The sequence below is a fragment of the Salvelinus fontinalis genome, chromosome 23 (genome assembly GCF_029448725.1).
Source record: "Salvelinus fontinalis isolate EN_2023a chromosome 23, ASM2944872v1, whole genome shotgun sequence".
Classification (NCBI taxonomy): Eukaryota; Metazoa; Chordata; class Actinopteri; order Salmoniformes; family Salmonidae; genus Salvelinus; species Salvelinus fontinalis.
In genome coordinates, this window is record NC_074687.1 from 36,967,307 (window position 1) to 36,987,319 (window position 20,013).

The following is a 20,013-nucleotide window of genomic DNA, read 5'->3' on the forward strand; positions in this document are numbered from 1 at the left end:
GGAACATGGAGGCAGGTTTCAGTATGTGCTGCATGTTATGTGTCTGAAAGGCAATTTAAGGGCAGCCTCTCAAAGTCTCTCAGCTCATCCATCAATGCCACGGGCTTCTGCTAGTCTAGGATCTTTGAGACGCTTTTAGCTTGGACTTTATCCATGTGTACATAGTATTTATTATCTATTGTGTCATTTTATGATATTGGTCCTATTTATTAACATGGTCCAAAATGAATATAAACTGTAAATAATAACACAATGTTGTTTTTACCAGATTCATTGATGACTTCCAGGTTAAGTGTGAGAGGGAACAGTAGGAGAGTAGTGCTGGTCACTGGATCACTGCAGGCAAGGAGAACCCTGTCAGGCACACCAAGCACTGTCTTATGGCTCTGTGACGTTGGGCTGTTGCACACGGCTGATATTTCGGGTCATGATTTGTATTCGATACCAACACATTCACTACACCTACTCTATAGTAATATATTGTGTGCCAGGCTTAAACTCATGGCTCTATAGGCCAGGCTTGTGTGTGTGCTAGTCTCGACCGCGGGCTTGGTTCCATTGCATGTCCAAGAAGCTAACCCAGGGCTCTGGCATGATGTTGATGCTTTCTTGCCCTGGCTGTTTCACAATGTATGTACCCTCACCTCACTCTCTCGCTCCTACCTACTGTAACATTTCACCAGGCAGATATAACTCACATCAGACAAGCCAGTAGCATTTTCAGCAGTAAGGTAAAATTTGGTCCATCTGAGACGACAATGTGCATTACGTTACGATGATTACTGCTCACCCATTAAACTTCGACTTAAGTTCAATTTTACAACGAGTGGACACAAAATGCTTCTTCTGCAGATTGTGCTGCTCCTACGATTGACACAATTGATTTGTATAATATAGCTTGAGTGTACAATCGGTATGCTCCCTCTAAAGCAACTGACTGTCTTAATAAAGTTTTAGTAAAGTGGTATTATATGCGTAGTAATACTGCAATAGAGAGATTATTCTGGGAAGCGCTTTGTGCACTGTGACACCTACAGGTACTATTAGACAAGTCCCAGAATATGCTTGTTGTAAATTCCAACTTGACTTGTTTCTCTTTCCCTCTTTCTCTCACTCACTCGCTCTCTTACTCACTTCCGTCACACACTGTTTGCTACGGTCTCGTGTTGATGTTGCTTTGACACTCACTGGGCTCTGATACTGATTTTACCGGCTCTTCTCTTTCCCGGGAGACTTTCTACACTTTTTAACCTTGTATACGGTTGTGCACTAGTGTCAATAAAGTTGACCTTTATGAAGTGGGACTCTGGAATCTTCTTTTATAAAGACCACCCCCCCCCCCACCCCACCCCCCGACATTGTCTCGTGATCGTTTTTAGACGCTAGTCCCATCCTCATCCTCCTGTGCTGTCGTAGATGTAGCATAGCTCTGTTAAATGTACGTGTGTGTTTATAGTGTGTTTTTTTATATACACTCATTTGTGTGTGTGTCTCGTGGCTGTGTTTATGTAGTCCGTGTTTGGTATTCCCGTGGTGCTTGTTGTCACAGCTGTCCCCTCCATTGTAGAATGTAGTATCGTGGCGTCTGTAAGGTGTTCACCAGAGATGTTGCTGGTTTAATCATTGTTCTGTCCATGCCAACGTGGTGCTATCAGAGGACAGGAGACGGTAGTGGGCAAGTATGCAATCAAGTGTCCCTAGTGAACATCCTAGTGGCAGTGTAGTTGATTTAGGTAAGCGATTCCAGTCATTCATAATACTGTATTCAACCCAACAGCAGCGTAATCCTGATGGTATCATACTGAAATGGCAGACATTACAGAGAGAGAAGAGCACTAGAGCTGTCTGGGCAGCAGAGTGAGTCATGGGTGACTCTTGTCTGGATGCAAGTAGCTACAGTAACTAGCTACAGGCAAGGCACATCCCCCATTTTAGCTCTCATTATTATCCCTGGGACAATACTATAAGATGTATATGGCTGTAATTTAACTTGTTCGTCTCTAACTCTTTCTCATTTCTCACCCCCCTCTCCTTCGCTACAGCAGGAGTGGTGTCCAACAGCCCTCATCTCTCCGCCTCCTCCGGTAACTCCCAGGGCATGGTCAACGGTCAGAAGCCGGTCGAGCTCTGTGGTCACAGTCCGGACGGTCGGCAGCCCTCCCCCCTTACCAGCCCCCTGCTCAACGATGCCGGAAGCGTGCGCACCGACGATGAAGACGAGGTTCGGAGGAAGGTTTGTGGTCCAGAGAGGGCCCCCGTTAAATGATTAGAACTAGAGAGGGATTGTTGTCAGTTGCTGTGTGGACGTCATTGTGGTTTTAAATCTCCAGTTAGCATATCCAGCTTCAAAGAGGCTACAGTCACATAGTACCTAAAATAGCAGAGGACCCAGATTACCTGGCCTAAATAACTACCCACAGGGACCAGTGCTGTGAACACTGTACGAAATGTGATGTACTGTAACTGGGCTACATGTCTTAGCACTGGAATTGTTGACACGAAATGTGAGAAAAATACCCAAGACACAGTCTACAGCTTACTGTGTTGTCTCTGCTCAGTTAAACACTCTGTCCTCTTCCTTTCACAGAGATTCCCCACTGACAAGGCCTACTTTATTGCCAAGGAGCTGCTGACCACAGAGAGGACCTATTTGAAGGACCTGGAGGTCGTGACTGTGGTAAGGCCCATCACCAGATAGATTTTTCCGCTCTCTCAGGGACTCAACACTGATCTTTTGTTTATTTTCTCCCATGCTGTCCTCTGGGCAGAAAACATTGATTATTCCGGCTAGCTGCTTTACAAAAGAGCATATGGCAAACACACAGGGATCCATGCAGTGGTGGTGGGGGTGGGAGATGTTTTATGGCAGGTGGGGAAAATACTCTGAGACTGCTATGAAATGTCTTAATCTGTTTATCTCACCCAAGGCTGTGAATATACAGTGCAATGAGATCCACGGCCTTGAATGTCCCTGCTTAACGTTGGGCTGCCATCCTATTTTAGTCATTTCCTTTGGGCTCCCACCGCCTCTACAGACAAACAGATGGACGCCTTTTTGTTTGTCTCAAGGGAGACGCAAAAGAAAACAGGATATAAAAAAAAAAAGGAACATCTCCTTCCAGTGTATTGCAATCAGTGAAGGAAGTTGCTGTGAGTGTAGGTGTCATGTTTTATTAGTCGTATGTACGGGACACACATGGTATACACCATCCAACGAAATTCTTACTTGCAGGTTCCTTCTCCACAATGCAACAGCAATACGACATTATAAAATATAATAATATGAACATAAAGTAAATGGCTCAGTAGAATAAAATAAACGTTTTAGCATACGTTTAATACAGCAACAATTTATAGTCCAATATTTACACGTCTTTTGGGGAAGGGGGGGGGGGGGGCAAGTGTTTTAGTTGTGCAGTATGAAGTCAGAATTCAGTATTCACCCTGTGAATATCATCTGGTTGTATCAGCGTTCACAGATGTGGAAACAGAGACTGCAGAACCACTCTCTTCTCTCGCTGTTTATATGGGCGGCCGCCGCTTCTTGTCTTCTCTGATGTTTAGAGAAGCCTTTTACACTTCTCATAAACATTTGTCTTGGCTCCTCTTTCTCTTACGGTCACTCTTTGTCTCTCTTCTTTCTCATTCTTTCTCATTTTTTTCCCTCCCCCTCTCCACCCTCCCCCATTGGCTGGTGTTGTTAAGTCATCTGAGAAACAGCTGCTGCCTGCTGTCTGCTTCCCAAGGCCTTTCAGCAGCACCCTGCTTTACCTCCTCTAAACCCTGTTCCTCTCCTTTCTACACTGCCTTCATACAGTATTCACACCTCTTGACTTTTTTTGACATTTTGTTGTCTTACAGCCTGATTTTAAAATGTATTAAATTGAGATTTTGTGTCACTGGCCTACGCACAAAACCACAAAAACCAGGGATGTTTTCCAATGTCTCACAAAGAAGGGCACCTATTGGTAGATGGGTAAAAAAAAAAATAACAATCTGACGTTGAATATCCTTTTGAGCGTAGTGAAGTTATTAATTACACTTTGGATGGCGTATCAATACACCCAGTCACCACAAAGATACAGGCGTCCTTCCTAACTCAGTTGATGGAGAGAAAGGAAACCACTCGGGTATTTCACCATGAGGCCAATGGTGGTTTAAAACAGAACACTGAGGATGGATCTATAACATTGTAGTTACTCCACAATTTTAACATAAATGACAGAGTGAAACGAAGGAAGCCTGTACATAATAAAAATATTCCAAATCGTGCATCCTGTGCCAAATAAATTGACTTTTTGTGCTGAATACAAACATTATGTTTGGGGCCAACACAACACATCACTGAGTACCACTCTTCATATTTTCAAGCATGGTGGTGGCTGCATCATGTAATGGGTATGCTTATCATAGGCAAGGACTAGTTCGTTTTTTGGGATAAAAATAAACTAAATGGAGCTAAGCAGAGGCGAAAACCTGGTTGTCTGCTTTTCAACAGACACTGGGAGACAAATTCACCTTTCAGCAGGACAATTACCTAAAATACAAGGCCAAATATACACTGCCTTCAAAAAGTATTCATGCCCCTTGAATTATTCCTCATTTTGTTGTTACACCCTGAATTCAAAATGGATTAAATTTATTATTTTTTCACATCCATCTACACACAATACCCCAAAATGAAAAAGTGATAACATGTTTTAGACATTTTGTACACGTATTGAAAATAAAATACAGAAATATCTCATTTACATAAGTATTCACACCCCAGTCAATACATGACAGAATCACCGTTGGCAGTGATTACAGCTGTGAGTCTTTCTTAGTAAGTCTCTAAGAGACTGGATGGTACAATATTTGTCATTATTATTATTTTTTTAATTCTTCAAGCTCTGTCAAATTGGTTGTTGATCATTGCTAGACAACCATTTTCAGGTCTTGCCATAGATTTTCAAGCAGATTTAAGTCAAAACTGTAACTCAACCACTCAGGAACATTCACGGTCTTCTTGGTAAGCAACTCCAGTGTAGATGTGGCCTTGTGTTTTAAGTTATTGTCCAGCTGAAAGGTGAATAGATGTCCCAGTGTCCGGTGGAAAGCGGACTGAACTAGGTTTTCCTCTAGGATTTTGCCTGTACTTAGCGTCATTTCATTTATTTGTTATCCTGTAAAACTCCTAATTCCTTAATGATTACAAGCATACCCAAAACATGATGCAGCCACCACTGTGCTTGAAATTATGGAGAGTGGTTCTGAGTAATGTTTGGGCAAATCCAAAACGCATAACACAAAAGTGAATTGTTTGCCACATTTTTTTGCACTATTACTTTAGTGGCTAGTTGCAAACAGGATGCTTGTTTTAAAATATTTTTAGTCTGTACAGGCTCCCCTTTTTTCACTCTTTTAAATTTCTTTTGTTTTGTGGAGTAACTGCAATGTTGTTGATCCATCCTCAATTTTCTCCTATCACAGCCATTAAACTCTGTAACTGTTTTAAAGTCACCATTAGTCACCAAATCCCTGAGTGGTTTCCTTCCTCTCCAGCCACTGCGTTAGGAAGGACACCTGTTTCTTTGTAGTGACTGGGTGTATTGATACATCATCCAAAGTGTAACTAATAACTTCACCATGCTCAAAGGGATATTCAATGTCTGCATTATAATTTTTTACCCATCTAGCAAGAGGTGCCTTTCTTTGCGAGGCATTGGAAAACCTCCTTGGTCTTTGTGGTTGAATCTGTGTTTGAAATGCACTGCTTGACTGATCATTTTGTGTGTGTGGGAGAACAGATATGAGGTAGTCATTCGAAGATCATCCAATTTATTATGTGACTTGTTAAGCAAATTTTTACTCCTGAACTTATGTAGGCTTGCCATAACAAAGGGGTTAATTTAAGACATTTCAGCTTTTCATTTTTAATTAATTTGTTAAAAATTCAAAAAACACCATTCCACTCCACTTTGACATTATGATATATTAATATATTTTAAATTCAGGCTGTAACACAATAAAATGTTGAAGTCAAGGGGTGTAAATACTTACTGAAGCAACTGGAGTTGCTTACCAAGATGACATTGAATGTTCCTGAGTGGCCTAGTTACAGTTTTGACTTAAATCAGCTTGAAAATCTATAAGACTTGAAAATGGCTGTCTGGCAATAATTAACAACCAACTTGACAGAGTTTGAATAATTTTTTTAAAGAATAAGGGCAGTTATTGTACAATTCAGGTGGTCAAAGCTGTTAGAGACTTACCTAGAAAGACTCAGAGCTGTAATCACCGCTAAAGGTGACTCTAACATGTATTGACTCAGGGGGTCAAATACTTATCGAATTAAGATATATTTGTTTTTTTATCATCCATTCATTTAAAAATATATATAAATTCTTCCACTTTGACATTACAGAGTATTGTGTCTAGATCGTTGTCAATTAAATCTATTTTAATCCCACTTTGTAACCAAACAAAATGTGGATAAAGTCAAGGGGTGTGAATACTTTTGCATTACTTTTGACCAGAACACTATGGGCGTATATATATATATATATAGTGCACTATATTGGGAATAAGGTGTCATATGGGACGCACACCAGCTAAACCACCCTCCAACTCCACCACCCCAAACCACATCAGGCTATAGCTTCCCTTTTAATCTGATCAGGTAGCCTTTAATGATAGACTCCCCCTGGGTCTTGTCAGGAATGATGGGCTATTGATTCCTCCATTTCCTCCATTCATCTCCAGGTCGATTCCTCCATTCATCTACAGGTCGTTAAAGGATTTGGTGGAAGCCATGAGGCCAATGTGATTGTTGCTAAACAACAGCACAGAGGTCTTTTGGCAGCAGCACATCAGGCAGATTCTAATGCAATCCAAGCAAATGGGCTCCTAATTCACCAGAAACACTGCATTTCACCTCATTAGATTGCAAGTCCTCTTTTGGCTACTGGCAATTGAGAATGTCACGATTTGCACAATAAAGAGTGTGCTCTAATGCAGAACTCTCTCTCTCTCTCTGTATGTGTGTGTGTGTGTGTGTGTGTGTGTGTGTGTGTGTGTGTGTGTGTGTGTGTGTGTGTGTGTGTGTGTGTGTGTGTGTGTGTGTGTGTGTGTGTGTGTGTGTGTGTGTGTGTGTGTGTGTGTGTGTGTGTGTGTGTGTCATCCCAGTCTTTTCAGAACTTGGTGGGTAAAGATGAAGCTGCGCCGGACTCCCTGAAGAGCACCATCTTCTCCAACTTTGACCCTCTGTACAAGTTCCACTCCGGCTTCCTCAGAGAGGTGGAGCAGAGACTGGCTCTGTGGTGAGATGGCATGAAAGGCCTTGTACCTCGCTGGATGACTATAATCCATCATAATGATACATCTCTTTTATAGTTCAGGTCATTTTTCTTAAAATGCCAGTGCTCTTAGCCTCGTTTTGTGTAAGGTCCCCTTAGAATAAGAACACAGTTGGGGTTTGTCATTGTGAATTGGGCTCATTGATCCCGGGGCCTGGTCTTTGTCTAATGAGCGGTATTGACATTCAGTCTGGGAGGCCTCATCGCAGAGACGCACCTCCTCCCGTGGATGACCTGGGGAGCTGGGGTTGCTATGGCAACAGTCGCGCTGCATCAAGCCACTACTTCTCCTAGCCTGTGGGTTTTTCCACTGTCTGCTGTTCTTAATAATGCGGTCCTTACATCAGAGCTCCCCATGGTGGCACAGACAGCCCTGGCTGGCAGACTGTCACTGCTACAGACTTCATGCTGTAGTGATCAGCATCACATGTCCAGACTTACTACAAGACCAAACGAGAGCGAAAGAGACCTCCACGCAAGATCTGACTGTGTTTTCTCTCAAAACATGGCCGATCACTGGCGTGGCTAAAGCCCCAAAGGCAAATCAGCAGACCGAATACAGAGCACAGATACATGTAGCTGGCTATCTTGTTTTTCGTTTTACATATTCAAATGTGACGTAGGGTTGACTTATTTTAGCCCTCTCCTGACTGTTGACCTTTGATTTAGATCTGGTAGAGGGTTTTGTCAGTGAAGAGGGGTTGTAATCTCAAAGGCATAACATTCTAAATGTCCTCTTTGGGCTTGTACTACCCTCTCCATAACGTATTGGTTCATATTTTGAATGAACGAGCATGGAGAAAGGTCAGTCTGCATGGTGCTATATCTAGCTGTCAACTGCAATTCATGCTCAAGGTAGACACCTGCTTGCGGTTTTCAGCGGTGCAGTCAAACGACACCCGTTTCACTTGAACGCCATTTAAATGTCCTTGCATGAGTGTTGGAGCTCACATGAATATGAAATATGGCTTTAAGTGCTTCAAATTCTTCTGCTGTCCACAGCAGAAATCTCTCAGCACACAGCATAGCATGAAACTGTTCCAGAGAGATGAAGTTGCTAGTGTTTTATCTTTTTATAGGGAAGGGCGCTCCAATGCCCACATCAAAGGAGATTACCAGCGCATCGGTGATGTCATGCTGAAGAATCTACAGGGCCTAAAGGTTTTGGCAGCTTTTTCTTGCACTTTATATCAAATTCACTTTGTATCTGCACCATGACCAATGTATGCTGACTTGTACAAACTATCGTCCCTTGCTCCAGGGGCATTGTTTTGCAGCTGACCCTGTGCTCCCCGTAGCCTGTTGTGTGTGTGTGTGTGTGCGTGCAAATGGCCAATAAAGATCTATTCTACTCAACCCTACTCTATTCTAGCCGCTGACCGCCCACCTCCAGAAGCACTCGGAGGCCCTGGTTGAGCTGGAGAAGGCGTGCCGGGGCTCCCGGCGGCTGGAGGTGCTGGTCCGGGACTTTGAGCTGCAGAAGGTGTGCTACATCCCTCTCAACGTGTTCATCCTCAGGCCCCTGCACCGCCTCTTGCATTACAAGCAGATCCTGGAGCGTCTGTGCAAACACTACCCCCCCACACACGTGGATTTCAGGGACTGCAGAGGTAACTGTTACTGTTCTGTAGCCGTCAGGGGCTCTCTGAGGCCGGGCTAGCTTAGGGAGCCCCCCTGGTGCAGTTGAGGTCTATGACATCACATACTGAGCGTTGCTGTGTCCTCTCCCGTAGCCGCGCTGGCGGACGTGTCAGAGGTGGTGGCCCAACTCCACGGCAGCATGATCAAGATGGAGAACTTCCAGAAGCTTCTGGAGCTTAAGAAGGATTTGATTGGTATCGACAGTCTAGTCACTCCAGGGCGGGTGAGTTCAAGTAGGGATCTGGATGCGTCCCTGAAGGCACCCTATTCCCTATATAGTGCAAAAGCAGTGCACTATGTAAGGAATAGGGTGCCATTTTGGACGCAATCCATTATCAACATTTTGTATGTGAGAGTAGCCAGTTTGAAAAAGTCATTTGTTTTTATCAGTTTTTATCTTTCCCTGAGATGTTGTGATGGAATTTGTTGTGTTTTTCAGGAGTTCATCCGCTTAGGCTGTCTCAGCAAGCTGTCTGGAAAAGGACTCCAGCAACGAATGTTTTTCCTGGTAATGTCTGCAATGCATCTGAGGTGTCATCCTGAATGAGTTATTAAACAGATTATTCAGTCGAGTGATCTCACAAGATAGACGGCTATGGAAAGTAGAGCCCGGTGTTTAACCTCCTCAGTACGAATGACTTTGTACAAAATGCCTCAAAGATGACGGCTTCCTTATCTTTCTACGCAGCTGTTTACTGTTTTTGAGCCAGTGTCCCTATTCGTTATTGTAGGGCATCTAATGAGACCAAGACTCATCTGAATCATGATTCATGTTAGAAACAGCTTGAATGTTATCTAGTGCTGTTGCAAACAGGCGTATGCCCAACAGAGCCAATGTATTCACCGAGCCACAAACAATCGTTCAGTGTTCTTTTTGTGTGAAGTCAATAAATGAGGTTGGTGTGGCTATTAATAACCCGTTAATGATTGCCTTCACTGTTCTCTTGTTCTTTGGTGACAGTTCAATGATGTCCTCTTGTATACGAGTCGAGGGATGACGGCGACCAACCAGTTCAAAGTGCATGGGCAGCTCCCTCTCCATGACATGACAGTAAGTTGACTCTCTTCTTTCACCTTTTCTTAACCCCCCTCTTGTGCCCTGGCGTGGAGTGCAGCACAGTAGAGTACAGTAGCTGTCACAAGTTTGTAATTACTTGCTGTAAATAAACTAGCGTGCTGTGCCACAGTAACTCCCCTACCATCTGTGTCTCTCTTTAATTCCCCCTCTGTTGCTCTCTCCCTGTCCCCCTTTTTCTCTCTCTCTCACACACACGCAGTCCCTCTCTCCCACAAGCAGATTTGTTCCTCTCATGCCCCATGTGTTGACTGACTGTGTCTGTGTGTCCCCAGATCCGGGAGAGCGAGGACGAGTGGGGTGTGCCTCACGCCTTCACCCTGGTTGGGCAACGTCAGTCAGTGGTGGTAGCAGCTAGGTGAGTCTGTGGTCCGAACTCCGAACGAGCTGGACTATTGGGTAGTCAGTCGTTCAACAGATGCCAGACAACAGTATGTGTACAGGGATGTGTGTTTTCATGTTTGCTCTGGTATGAATAAAGTGGTCGGTATTCAGAATAAAGTGGTTGGTGAATCAGCAGGCAACCGGTCCCCTCAGCACCTCAGTTGACAATGAGACATTTGTATAATCACAAAGACACATTCATTATTTATACAGCACACTTGGTCATAAAAATAACTGCATTAAATATTTATTAGGTCAAGCCCAGCACTGGTGAAAAAAATGCATTACTTTTTCTGTCTATTTCTCTCTCTTTCTTTCTCTCTCTTTCCCCCCCCCTTCCCCCATCCAGTTCCCTGTCAGAGATGGAGAAGTGGATGGAGGACATTAAGATGGCCATTGACTTAGCAGAGACCAGCAACGGCCACACAGCTGACCTGCTGGCCAGAAGTCTGACTGATAACAGTAAGTTGACACTGATACTGCAGTACACAGACTTTAGAGCATGGGCACTGGGCCTGCCATATGGAACAACTAGTAGTGTATCGAGAATCTTCAACCCCATGAGTTAATGAGTTATCGCTGAATTCTCACCATACTGTTCACTCATTGCACAGACAGTTGGTACTCTTCCAGAAACTTCAGAGGCAGAATGGGCCAACCTATACATCCGAAATGAGCTTGAATAGCTCAAATACAATGCTTCAAATTGATGGTTTATAAAGCCTTGATTGAAATAATTTTTCAAATGATTTCATACATCCTGTCTGCATGTATTTATAAACCTAGCCACTATGAAGTATTGTGCTACTATTTATCTCATCAGGTTCTACAGTAGAATCCGTCTTCCCACGTTGTCAACGTGTGTATGTGGAATTAACCGCTTCCTGAATTTCCCAGAATCCACAACAGAGGACTCCTGTGCGGAGGCGGAGTCTGAGGACGACCTGATGGCGTCACGCACCTCCCTGGAGAGGCAGGCCCCTCACCGTGGTAACACCACGGTGCACGTGTGCTGGCACAGGAACACCAGCGTGTCCATGGTGGACTTTAGCATAGCTGTGGAGGTACCACAACCAGTCCTAACCTGTCCTGCTCTGCCCTCCCCTCCCCCATCTCTCACTCACTATGTATCTGAGTGTGTATCTGTTTCCTCTCCTTATTGAATGTGCTTCTCTCCCCTGGGAACAATGTCCTCCCGTGCCACCCTCTCTCTCTGTCCTGTGCTATTTAGACATTAGATTACCTCAGTGCTTTGTCCCCAAGCTGTTGGCACTGTCTGTTCTGTGAACTGCTACATAGGACACTCGGCAGGATGTCATCGACGTTTTTCAGTCTTGAACAGCACATCTCAGTGCAGCTGAGACGGCATCTTACAAGCTATTTATTTTCTCTGTTAAGTTGTATACTGAGCCCAGAGCAAGACCAGACTTTAGCATGAGGTGGGTGCACTGCAAGGACACTGTTCTCATCTTGCCCTCTGTGGCTAACTCTTCCAGTGTGGTTTTCTTATCTAATCTCTACTGTGGATGTCTCGTGTGGTTTTGCGCTCCTTTTTTCTCTCCTTCAGAGCCGTGCCTGGACTCACCGTTAGTCCCCCCGCCCTCGCCCCCGCCCCCCGTGTTTAGCCCTTGCAGTGCATGCGTGTGTTTACACCTACTCAGTCTTTGTGTCTCTGTCCTTTCCTCCCTCCCTCCCTCTCTCTTTTCTGTCTGTCTCTTCTGTGTGTCCGTCTGCCTGTCCTCCGTGGTAGAGGACCCTAGTCCAGTCAGTGACTCAGAGGCCTCCCTCTCGGGGCCCTCGGGGCCCAGCAGTGGCCAGGGACCAGTGCCTCTGTCTCTTATCTGCTGGTATCGAGTTCACAGCCTCTCCTTTAGTGATTCCTGCAGGAGTCTAGAGGTAAAGGAGCCAGGGAGAGAGGAGAGGCCTCCCCATCGCATTGTAGCATTACTGTCATATACTAGCACCTTGTATCTTCTTTGAGGTCGTTGGTGAAAAGTGTAACGCTTTTGTGTTACACTTTTCACCTGTAAAGACCTACGATGAACTAAAATAAGTTAGTGGTAGCCTTAATGATGGCTCAGTTTACAGTAAATGCTTTATATTGCCACTAGATGGCAGTTGTTTACAGTGACCATAGAGGTCACTGTTAGTTCAGTGACTTTAAACTGTTGCTGGATGGACCCCAGGATAGACACTGTCTGTTTATAGCTATACTTACCTCCGATAAACCACTGAAGTGAATAGAGGCCTCAGGCTTAATTACAGTGGGTTTATTTTCAGAGCTTACGGTGCAGCGCACACTATTTCCTTACGTACTAACATACAGTGCCTTCAGACAATATTCGTACCTCTTGTCTTATTCCACATTCTGTTTTTTTTCTTTCTTCTCACACATCTACACACAATAACCCATAATGACAAAGTCAAAACATGTTTTTAGAAATTAATGCTAATTTTATTGAAAATGAAATACAGAAATATCTCATTTACATAAGTTTTCACACCCAATACGTGTCAATACGTGTTAGAATCACCTTTGGCAGCGATTTAAAGCTGTGAGTCTTTCTGGGTAAGTCTCGAAGTGCTTTGCACACCTGGATTGTACAATATTTGCACATTATTCTTTTAACAATTCATCAAGCTCTGTTGGATGTTGATCATTGCTAAACAGACATTTTCAAGTCTTGTCATAAATTTTCAAGACGATTTAAGTCAAAACTGCAACTAGGCCACTAAGGAATATTAAACATCATCTTGGTAAGCAACTCCAGTGTATATTTGGCCTTGTGTTTTAGGTTATTGTCCTGCTGAAAGGTGAATTTGTCTCCCAGTGTTTGTTGGAAAGCAAACGGAACCAGGTTTTTCTCTAGGATTTTGCCTGTGTTTAGCTCTATTCATTTTCTTTTTATCCTATAAAACTCCCTAGTCCATGCTGATGACAAGCATACCCATAACATGATGTAGCCACCACCATGCTTGGAAATATGAAGAGGGGTACTGAGTGATGTGTTGAATTTGCCCCAAGCTTTGTATTCAGGACAAAAAGTTAATTTCTTTTGCCACATGTCTTGCAGTTTGCCTTGTTGCAAACAGGATGCATGTATTGGAATATTTGTATTCTGTACAGGCTTCCTTCTTTTCACTCTGTCATTTAGGTTAGTATTGTGGAGTAACTACAATGTTGTTGATCCATCCTCAGTTTTCTTCTATCACAGCCATTATACTCTGTAACTGTTTTAAAGTCACCATTGGCCTCATGGTGAAATCCATGAGAGGTTTCCTTCCTTTCCAGCAACTGAGTTAGGAAGGACACCTGTATCTTTGTAGTGACTGGGTGTATTGATACACCATCCACAGTGTAATTACTACCTTCACCATGCTCAATTTTTTTACCCATCTACCATTACGTACCCTTTGCAAGGTATTGAAAACCTCCCTGTTTTTTGTGGTTGAATCTGTGTTTGAAATTCACTGCTCGACTGAGGGACCTTACGTACTTTTATGTGTGGGGTACAGAGATGAGGTAGTCATTCAAAAATCATGTTAAACTCTATTATTGCACACAGAGTAAGTCCATGCAACTTATTATGTGACTTGTTTAAGCGTATTTTTACTCCTGAACTTATTTATTGAACTTATTTAGGCTTGCCATAACAAAGGGGTTGAATACTTTGCTCAAGACATTTCAGCTTTTCATTTTTAATACATTTCTAAAAACATAATTCCACTTTGACATTATGGGGTATTGTGTGTAGGCCAGTGTTATTTTTTTTTAATGTAATCAATTTTAAATTCAGGCTGGAACACAAAAACATGTGGAACAGGTGATGGGGTGTGAATAGTTACTGAAGGTGCTGTAAGTGTTTGTTGAAATTCCCTCTACTTGTTTTTTTTTAAATTGTTGTCATGTAATTTTTCTATGTAGTACATGAACAAAGTTCACTGATTGTAAATTGTTTTTCTACTGTAGAATCAGCTGTCAGGAAACCTGCTGAGGAAGTTCAAGAACAGCAATGGCTGGCAGAAGCTCTGGGTGGTCTTCACCAACTTCAGCCTGTTCTTCTACAAGACCCACCAGGTGAGGGCTAGCACCAACTCCTCGTGTTTGTCTCTGTGTAGACCATGGCCCGTATTCACAAAGTGTCTCAGAGTAGGATTGCTGCTCTACGATCAGGTCCCCCATGTCCATGTAATCTTATTAATTATAAGTTAGCACTCTGAGACGCTTGATACATATGGTACCAGAACTACAGCAATGTGTTCTGGGGAAGACGACACTCTCCTCTCTCCCCCTCCTTATGATCCATGTATGATGGTGAAGGCCAGAAGCACAGCAATGTATGTTGGGGATGACCCCCTACCCTCCTGCTCATCATCCATGATCTTCAACATGGCAGTATTGTTTACAATCTAACAATATCCTATTAATTTAAGAATATCCCATCTCTCTGTGGAATTTCAAATCCATGTGCCATGTAAGGGAGGTCCGCACATCCCCGTGCCAGTTGATCTGCTCTCACTTTCAGCACAGCTCCCCTGAATCCATTAGAATCACCACCTGAAAGAAACCATTGTTAGTAATGCTATAGTTAGTTACTCATGTTTTGTCACATGTTCTGTGACCTGTAGCCGTGGGGGATTTTCTATCATTTTAAAATGCGCCATGAAAGTATGATAGTGTTATCAAGTGTTTTTGTAGTGAAAAGCAGTGGTGGAAAAAGTACCCAATTGTCATACTTGAGTAAAAGTAAAGACACCTTAGTAGAAAATTGGTAAAATAAAGTAAAAGAGTAAAAGTCTTACTTGAGTAAAAGTATTTGGTTTTAAATATACTTAAGTATCAGAAGTAAATGTAATTTAAAAACATATACTTAAGTATCAGAAGTAAAAGTGCACGTATAAATCATTTCAAATTGCTTATATTAAGTAAACCAGACGGCACAATTTTCTAGTTTTTGTCATTTACGGATAGCCAGGGGCACACTCCAACACTCAGACATCATTTACAAACAAAGCACGTGTGTTTAGTGAGTCTTCCAGATCAGAGGCAGTAGGGATGACCAGGGATGTTCTCTTGATGCGTGAATTAGACCATTTTCCTGTCCTGCTGAGCATTCAAAATGTACTAGGTACTTTTGGGTGTCAGGGAAAATGTATGGATAAAAAGTACATCATTTTCTTTAGGAATGTAGTGAAGTAAAAGTTGTCAAAAATAAAAATGGTCATGTAAAGTACAGATACCCAAAAAAACTACTTAAGTAGTACTTCAAAGTATTTTTACTTAAGTACTTTACACCACTGAGGGAAAGTGTGTAGCTCCTTGAAATTCCGATTTCTTTAACTGTTTGTTACTGGATGTTAGTAGCTTTATAACATTCAGAATGCTTGGTCCTGTTTGGTCCTTTCCCCTCTCTTCAGGATGACTATCCGCTGGCCAGTCTCCCCCTGTTGGGCTACTCTGTCACCATCCCCACTGAGTCTGAAAACATCCACAAGGACTATGTCTTCAAACTGCATTTCAAATCCCACGTCTACTACTTCAGATCTGAAAGCGAATACACTTTTGAGAGGTACAGTACACTTCTGTCTATCCTGTATTGTGTATAGTATGTTTGTTTGTTTACAGATGTTACTGGGCAGTGTGAAACCCTCTGTCTTTTTCTCTCCATACAGGTGGATGGAGGTCATTCGCAGTGCCACAGTCTCTGCCAGCATCACCCGCATTCTGAGCCGGAAAGAGCCCCATCCGTACTGATCCAAAGAGCAAGGGCTCTCTCCCTGTCTCCATGCCTCTTCTCCCTACCACAATCTCCCATACGGTCTGGCCACATCTAGCCTCTCATCCCACTACGACTCCCCAAGCAGCAAGCTGAAGCAGAGCCTCTCTGGCGCCACATTTACTTCACTTCTCTGGACACTCTTGATTTCCTTTTCTACACATATCTGGGACATATGTACATTGAGCAGTGTCCATGCACAATCTTGGTGCTTTTTAATGCTTTAATGGTGACATGTCCGCTGGTTTAGACTGCATCAGAGACTGCATTTTCAGCATTTTTACTCAGCTCTGAACCTCTTTTTGTAGGATGCCATTTTATACTGTTTTCTAACGGGCTGAATCACTTACTGTACTTCTGGTTTCACATTCTGTCATTGGATTGTTGATACAGAGATTCTGCATTTTTAAACTTGTTTTTTTCATAGCTGGTTAGAATATCACTGCATCCTCAAGATTTTTGTCTCCTTGTTTATTTTATGGGGGGAAATAATAATAAAAAAAATAATAAAAAAGTGCCAAACAGTTTTACCATTTTCCTACACTTTTAATGCAATTTTACTACATTGGTGGTAAGGAGACTTGAAATGTGTTGTAAAAAAAAAAAAAAAAAAAAAGAAGAAAAAAGAAAAAAAAGGTCACTTTAAATTACATTTTTCTTTTAATAAGATGTCTCTGGACAGTGAGAGACCTTGTGATAAGTAAGATATCAGAATATTTTGTTGTATCATCAACATAACTCTAGAACTACTTATAAAGCTATCAGGGTAGTTACCATCACCACTAACGCCATTATTCAAGTAAAGTGAATATTCCTGTTATGCTTTGTTGTAAGGATACTTCAGAGGGTGTTCTGAAGATTATTATATTCCACCCTCAATTGTGTGAGAAATGTGAGATGTTCATAATCTGTGTATTATGAAGGAAACTGTAATGGAAAGCTTTAAAGAATATGTGTGAAACAAAATATAAACTTTCAGTTCCAAGCACCATTGCCCTTGTTGGACTAGGCTGCCTCCCATATGTAAAGAGACCTTTACAAGTCTAAATTAAATGGATATATGCATATGACAGAGAGGGAAAACTTTGGTTTTCCTTATTGAGGGAATGCTGTGTTTTCCCAGACACCAGAGAGCGCTTTGGAAATGAAAGCAATAAAAACCTAATTTGAACATTTGTATTGTGGGTTCTTTTGCTAGTCCATAATAGCTAACAGAGGTGTGATTGCCCATGGAATGTTTTTAACCACTTTCACCTAAGTACACTACAAGAGAATTTACATTTTGTTTCTTGTATTCCCATAGATGGCATCATTGCTCAATAACATAAGACCTGTGCCATTGTGCTAGTCACACACTGGCCCGAAGTTATTGCATCATTTTAATCTGATGAAAGAATTCTACGTAGTCCTCCTAAAAACAAACTTGGTCATAATCATTAGGTTTTAACCGTCCAATTTAGAATGTTGTGTGAACTACTTTACTCTATTTAAATTATGCACGTTTTAATAGTTATTCTACATTAATTGAACAATTATTTCCACTATGGTGACAGACATGGCATTGTATCTAATCTACTTTCAACGTTACATGTCGATAAAAAAAAAACTGTTTTTTCCCCCCTATGAATATTATTGTAACAATGATTACAGTACGTTCCTAGCCTGCTCAAATAGAAACTGAACTGGGCAGGCCTTTGTAAATCACTGGAGAAGGGAGGAGTGGAGAAGCGTGGTAGAACGACGCACGCAGATTACGCTTTCTGGCTGGCGTCGCATGTACACCGACCAAAGCGAGACCGACGAGGGACAGCCGTAATGAGACGGTGAACGCGCGGAAGAATGGTTTATTATGACAACAACAACTCAGTGGGGGAATGTAACAGCTGCGGGATAATACAATACAACTTTCACTAGTAATTGTTACAAATTATGAGATCAAAAAGGCAGAGTGAACCAGCACAACATGACCCCGTTTTAAACTCAAGGTGCGCTCTTGTGCTGACCGAGAAACCGAAAAAGCCGGCTGATGATTCAGTTTTTACTCTTCTTCTTTGACGTTTTATAAATTCCTAAAGAAATTGATGAAAGGCAGGACTCGACCATGTCAGTTCCAGTACACCCGGAGACCAGGAAATTTACAAGGGGACTAAGTAAACCTGGCACTGCGGCTGAACTAAGGCAAAGTGTCTCTGAGGTTGTCAGGACCTCCGTGCTTGTTGTAAGTACACTACATAATTTCCATCCTCTTCTAAACTCTCTATGCTACACGTCAGTTTGCTATTGTGCCTTGTGTGTTACATTGTAGCCCGTAGAGATGTGCGCCCATTGCCAACCATCCTCGAGGTCAGCAGGTGCAACACTGAGATAATTATACTCAATGTGGCCCAATAAGACCTGTATCACATTTTCTACATGTCGGCCTACTTGAAAGCATTACATTATGCATTCCATGTTGGGAGTTTGCCTATTATTTGACTTGGTTTACCAGTTAATTGTTTAGGCCTACATTACTTATTGGTGCACACAGTGTTAAACCAACTTCAGCTGCCTCCCTCATTTCATTGAGTTGTATTCCATTCTAGTCAAATAATTGTGTTGCTCTCTGACCCTTCAGCAAGGTCAATCATCCCTCTATCATTGATTAAACATGTAAATTAGATGCACACATCAGCAATGGTAGGCCTATACATGTATTATCATGGATATGAATAATCATGTACATTCACTTTTTTTAATGCTGCAATATGTAACTTTTTGGCTGACCCTACAAAATTAACATAGAAATGTGAGTTATGGATCTGTCATTCTCCTTGAAAGCACGTCTAAGAAGCGGTAGATCTGTTCTTTCTATGCTTCCCATTCTTTTACTTTAGGGTTTGTACACCAGCTTCAAACAGAGAACACAATATTTTGGTTTATGGAAAATATATTTCACAGCTGGTTAGATGGTACAAGGATTCTCTGCACTATGCTTGTTTGTTTTGTCATATAAATTGAAATTCGGCGAACTATTAGAATTTTAGCAACCATGAAATGTCTATTTCTGCATAGTGCACGTTTGAACTAGTCCTACATCTTTATAACCTGTTGGGAAAAACATAACGGGTTAAAGTTGCCATCTATACTGGGATCCATGGAGCACTTGGAAGGCCAATCTTGTCGAGACTATATTAGCCCTACGTTCTAATTGGATGCACAACATGTTGGTATTAGCACACTGTACTCAATAGGCCACCATATTGTCCCTTCAGGTCAACATATTTGCATGATACAAGGAAAAAATGTAGTACATAACTAAAACCCCTTTATGTGTGAAGATTTTTTTTATTTTCTTTGCTTTTATAAATTACAATTTATATAATGACCAAATAAATGTTAGGAATCTCTGCCCCATTATAGGGTATTTAGTATCAGTGAGGTAGTCTATGTCCATAGAAAGGCTCTGAGGCACCACATTACAAAGAGAAGTATTTGGAATCAATTTCATGGTCGGTGTCCCAGACAGTATCGGGTGCCATTTGTCTAATGATGAATTTGACCATCCAGTTTGGAACATTTGGGCAATGGGGGCCTGTGATATCACAATATTAATTTTGCAAAGGCTCTGGAGGGAAAGGAGTTGACCCTTTTGTGTGTACTCTGTTTGGTGTGGTGTTTGGAGTAATTGTTCCAACTTTTCTAGAAGAAGTTGCTAGGTAACCGAAACGGACACCGTCCAGGCTCTCTGTCAGGGAAATGGAATCCTGACTCAAGATCCCAGACCCACAACCACACCTTCATATTATTTATTCATTTATTC

The 20,013-nt window shown here is 42.2% G+C and overlaps 2 protein-coding genes across 11 annotated transcripts in view; both read left to right on the forward strand.

Moving 5' to 3' along the window:
* Positions 1 to 17,385, forward strand: part of LOC129821226 (FERM, ARHGEF and pleckstrin domain-containing protein 1-like) — an 80,811-nt gene extending 63,426 nt beyond the window's left edge. For 2 of the 7 annotated variants that reach the window (XM_055878631.1, XM_055878634.1), the window contains exons 14-27: positions 2,043 to 2,233; positions 2,588 to 2,677; positions 7,168 to 7,301; positions 8,417 to 8,498; positions 8,710 to 8,947; positions 9,071 to 9,201; positions 9,418 to 9,486; positions 9,940 to 10,029; positions 10,329 to 10,411; positions 10,787 to 10,899; positions 11,335 to 11,501; positions 14,408 to 14,515; positions 15,856 to 16,007; positions 16,111 to 17,385. In XM_055878631.1, coding sequence (XP_055734606.1) covers positions 2,043 to 2,233; positions 2,588 to 2,677; positions 7,168 to 7,301; positions 8,417 to 8,498; positions 8,710 to 8,947; positions 9,071 to 9,201; positions 9,418 to 9,486; positions 9,940 to 10,029; positions 10,329 to 10,411; positions 10,787 to 10,899; positions 11,335 to 11,501; positions 14,408 to 14,515; positions 15,856 to 16,007; positions 16,111 to 16,192 — 1,730 coding nt within the window. In that variant the 3' untranslated portion in view covers positions 16,193 to 17,385. Of the gene's footprint in view, positions 1 to 2,042; positions 2,234 to 2,587; positions 2,678 to 7,167; positions 7,302 to 8,416; positions 8,499 to 8,709; positions 8,948 to 9,070; positions 9,202 to 9,417; positions 9,487 to 9,939; positions 10,030 to 10,328; positions 10,412 to 10,786; positions 10,900 to 11,334; positions 11,502 to 12,187; positions 12,334 to 14,407; positions 14,516 to 15,855; positions 16,008 to 16,110 lie in introns of those variants that run through there. The other 5 variants (XM_055878632.1, XM_055878635.1, XM_055878636.1 and 2 more) reach the window with 4 other exon arrangements.
* A 577-nt stretch (positions 17,386 to 17,962) lies between these two features.
* Positions 17,963 to 20,013, forward strand: part of LOC129821229 (dedicator of cytokinesis protein 9-like) — a 115,521-nt gene continuing 113,470 nt past the window's right edge. For all 4 annotated transcript variants that reach the window (XM_055878644.1, XM_055878651.1, XM_055878648.1 and 1 more), the window contains exon 1: positions 17,963 to 18,432. In XM_055878644.1, coding sequence (XP_055734619.1) covers positions 18,316 to 18,432 — 117 coding nt within the window. In that variant the 5' untranslated portion in view covers positions 17,963 to 18,315. The remainder of the gene's footprint in view (positions 18,433 to 20,013) is intronic.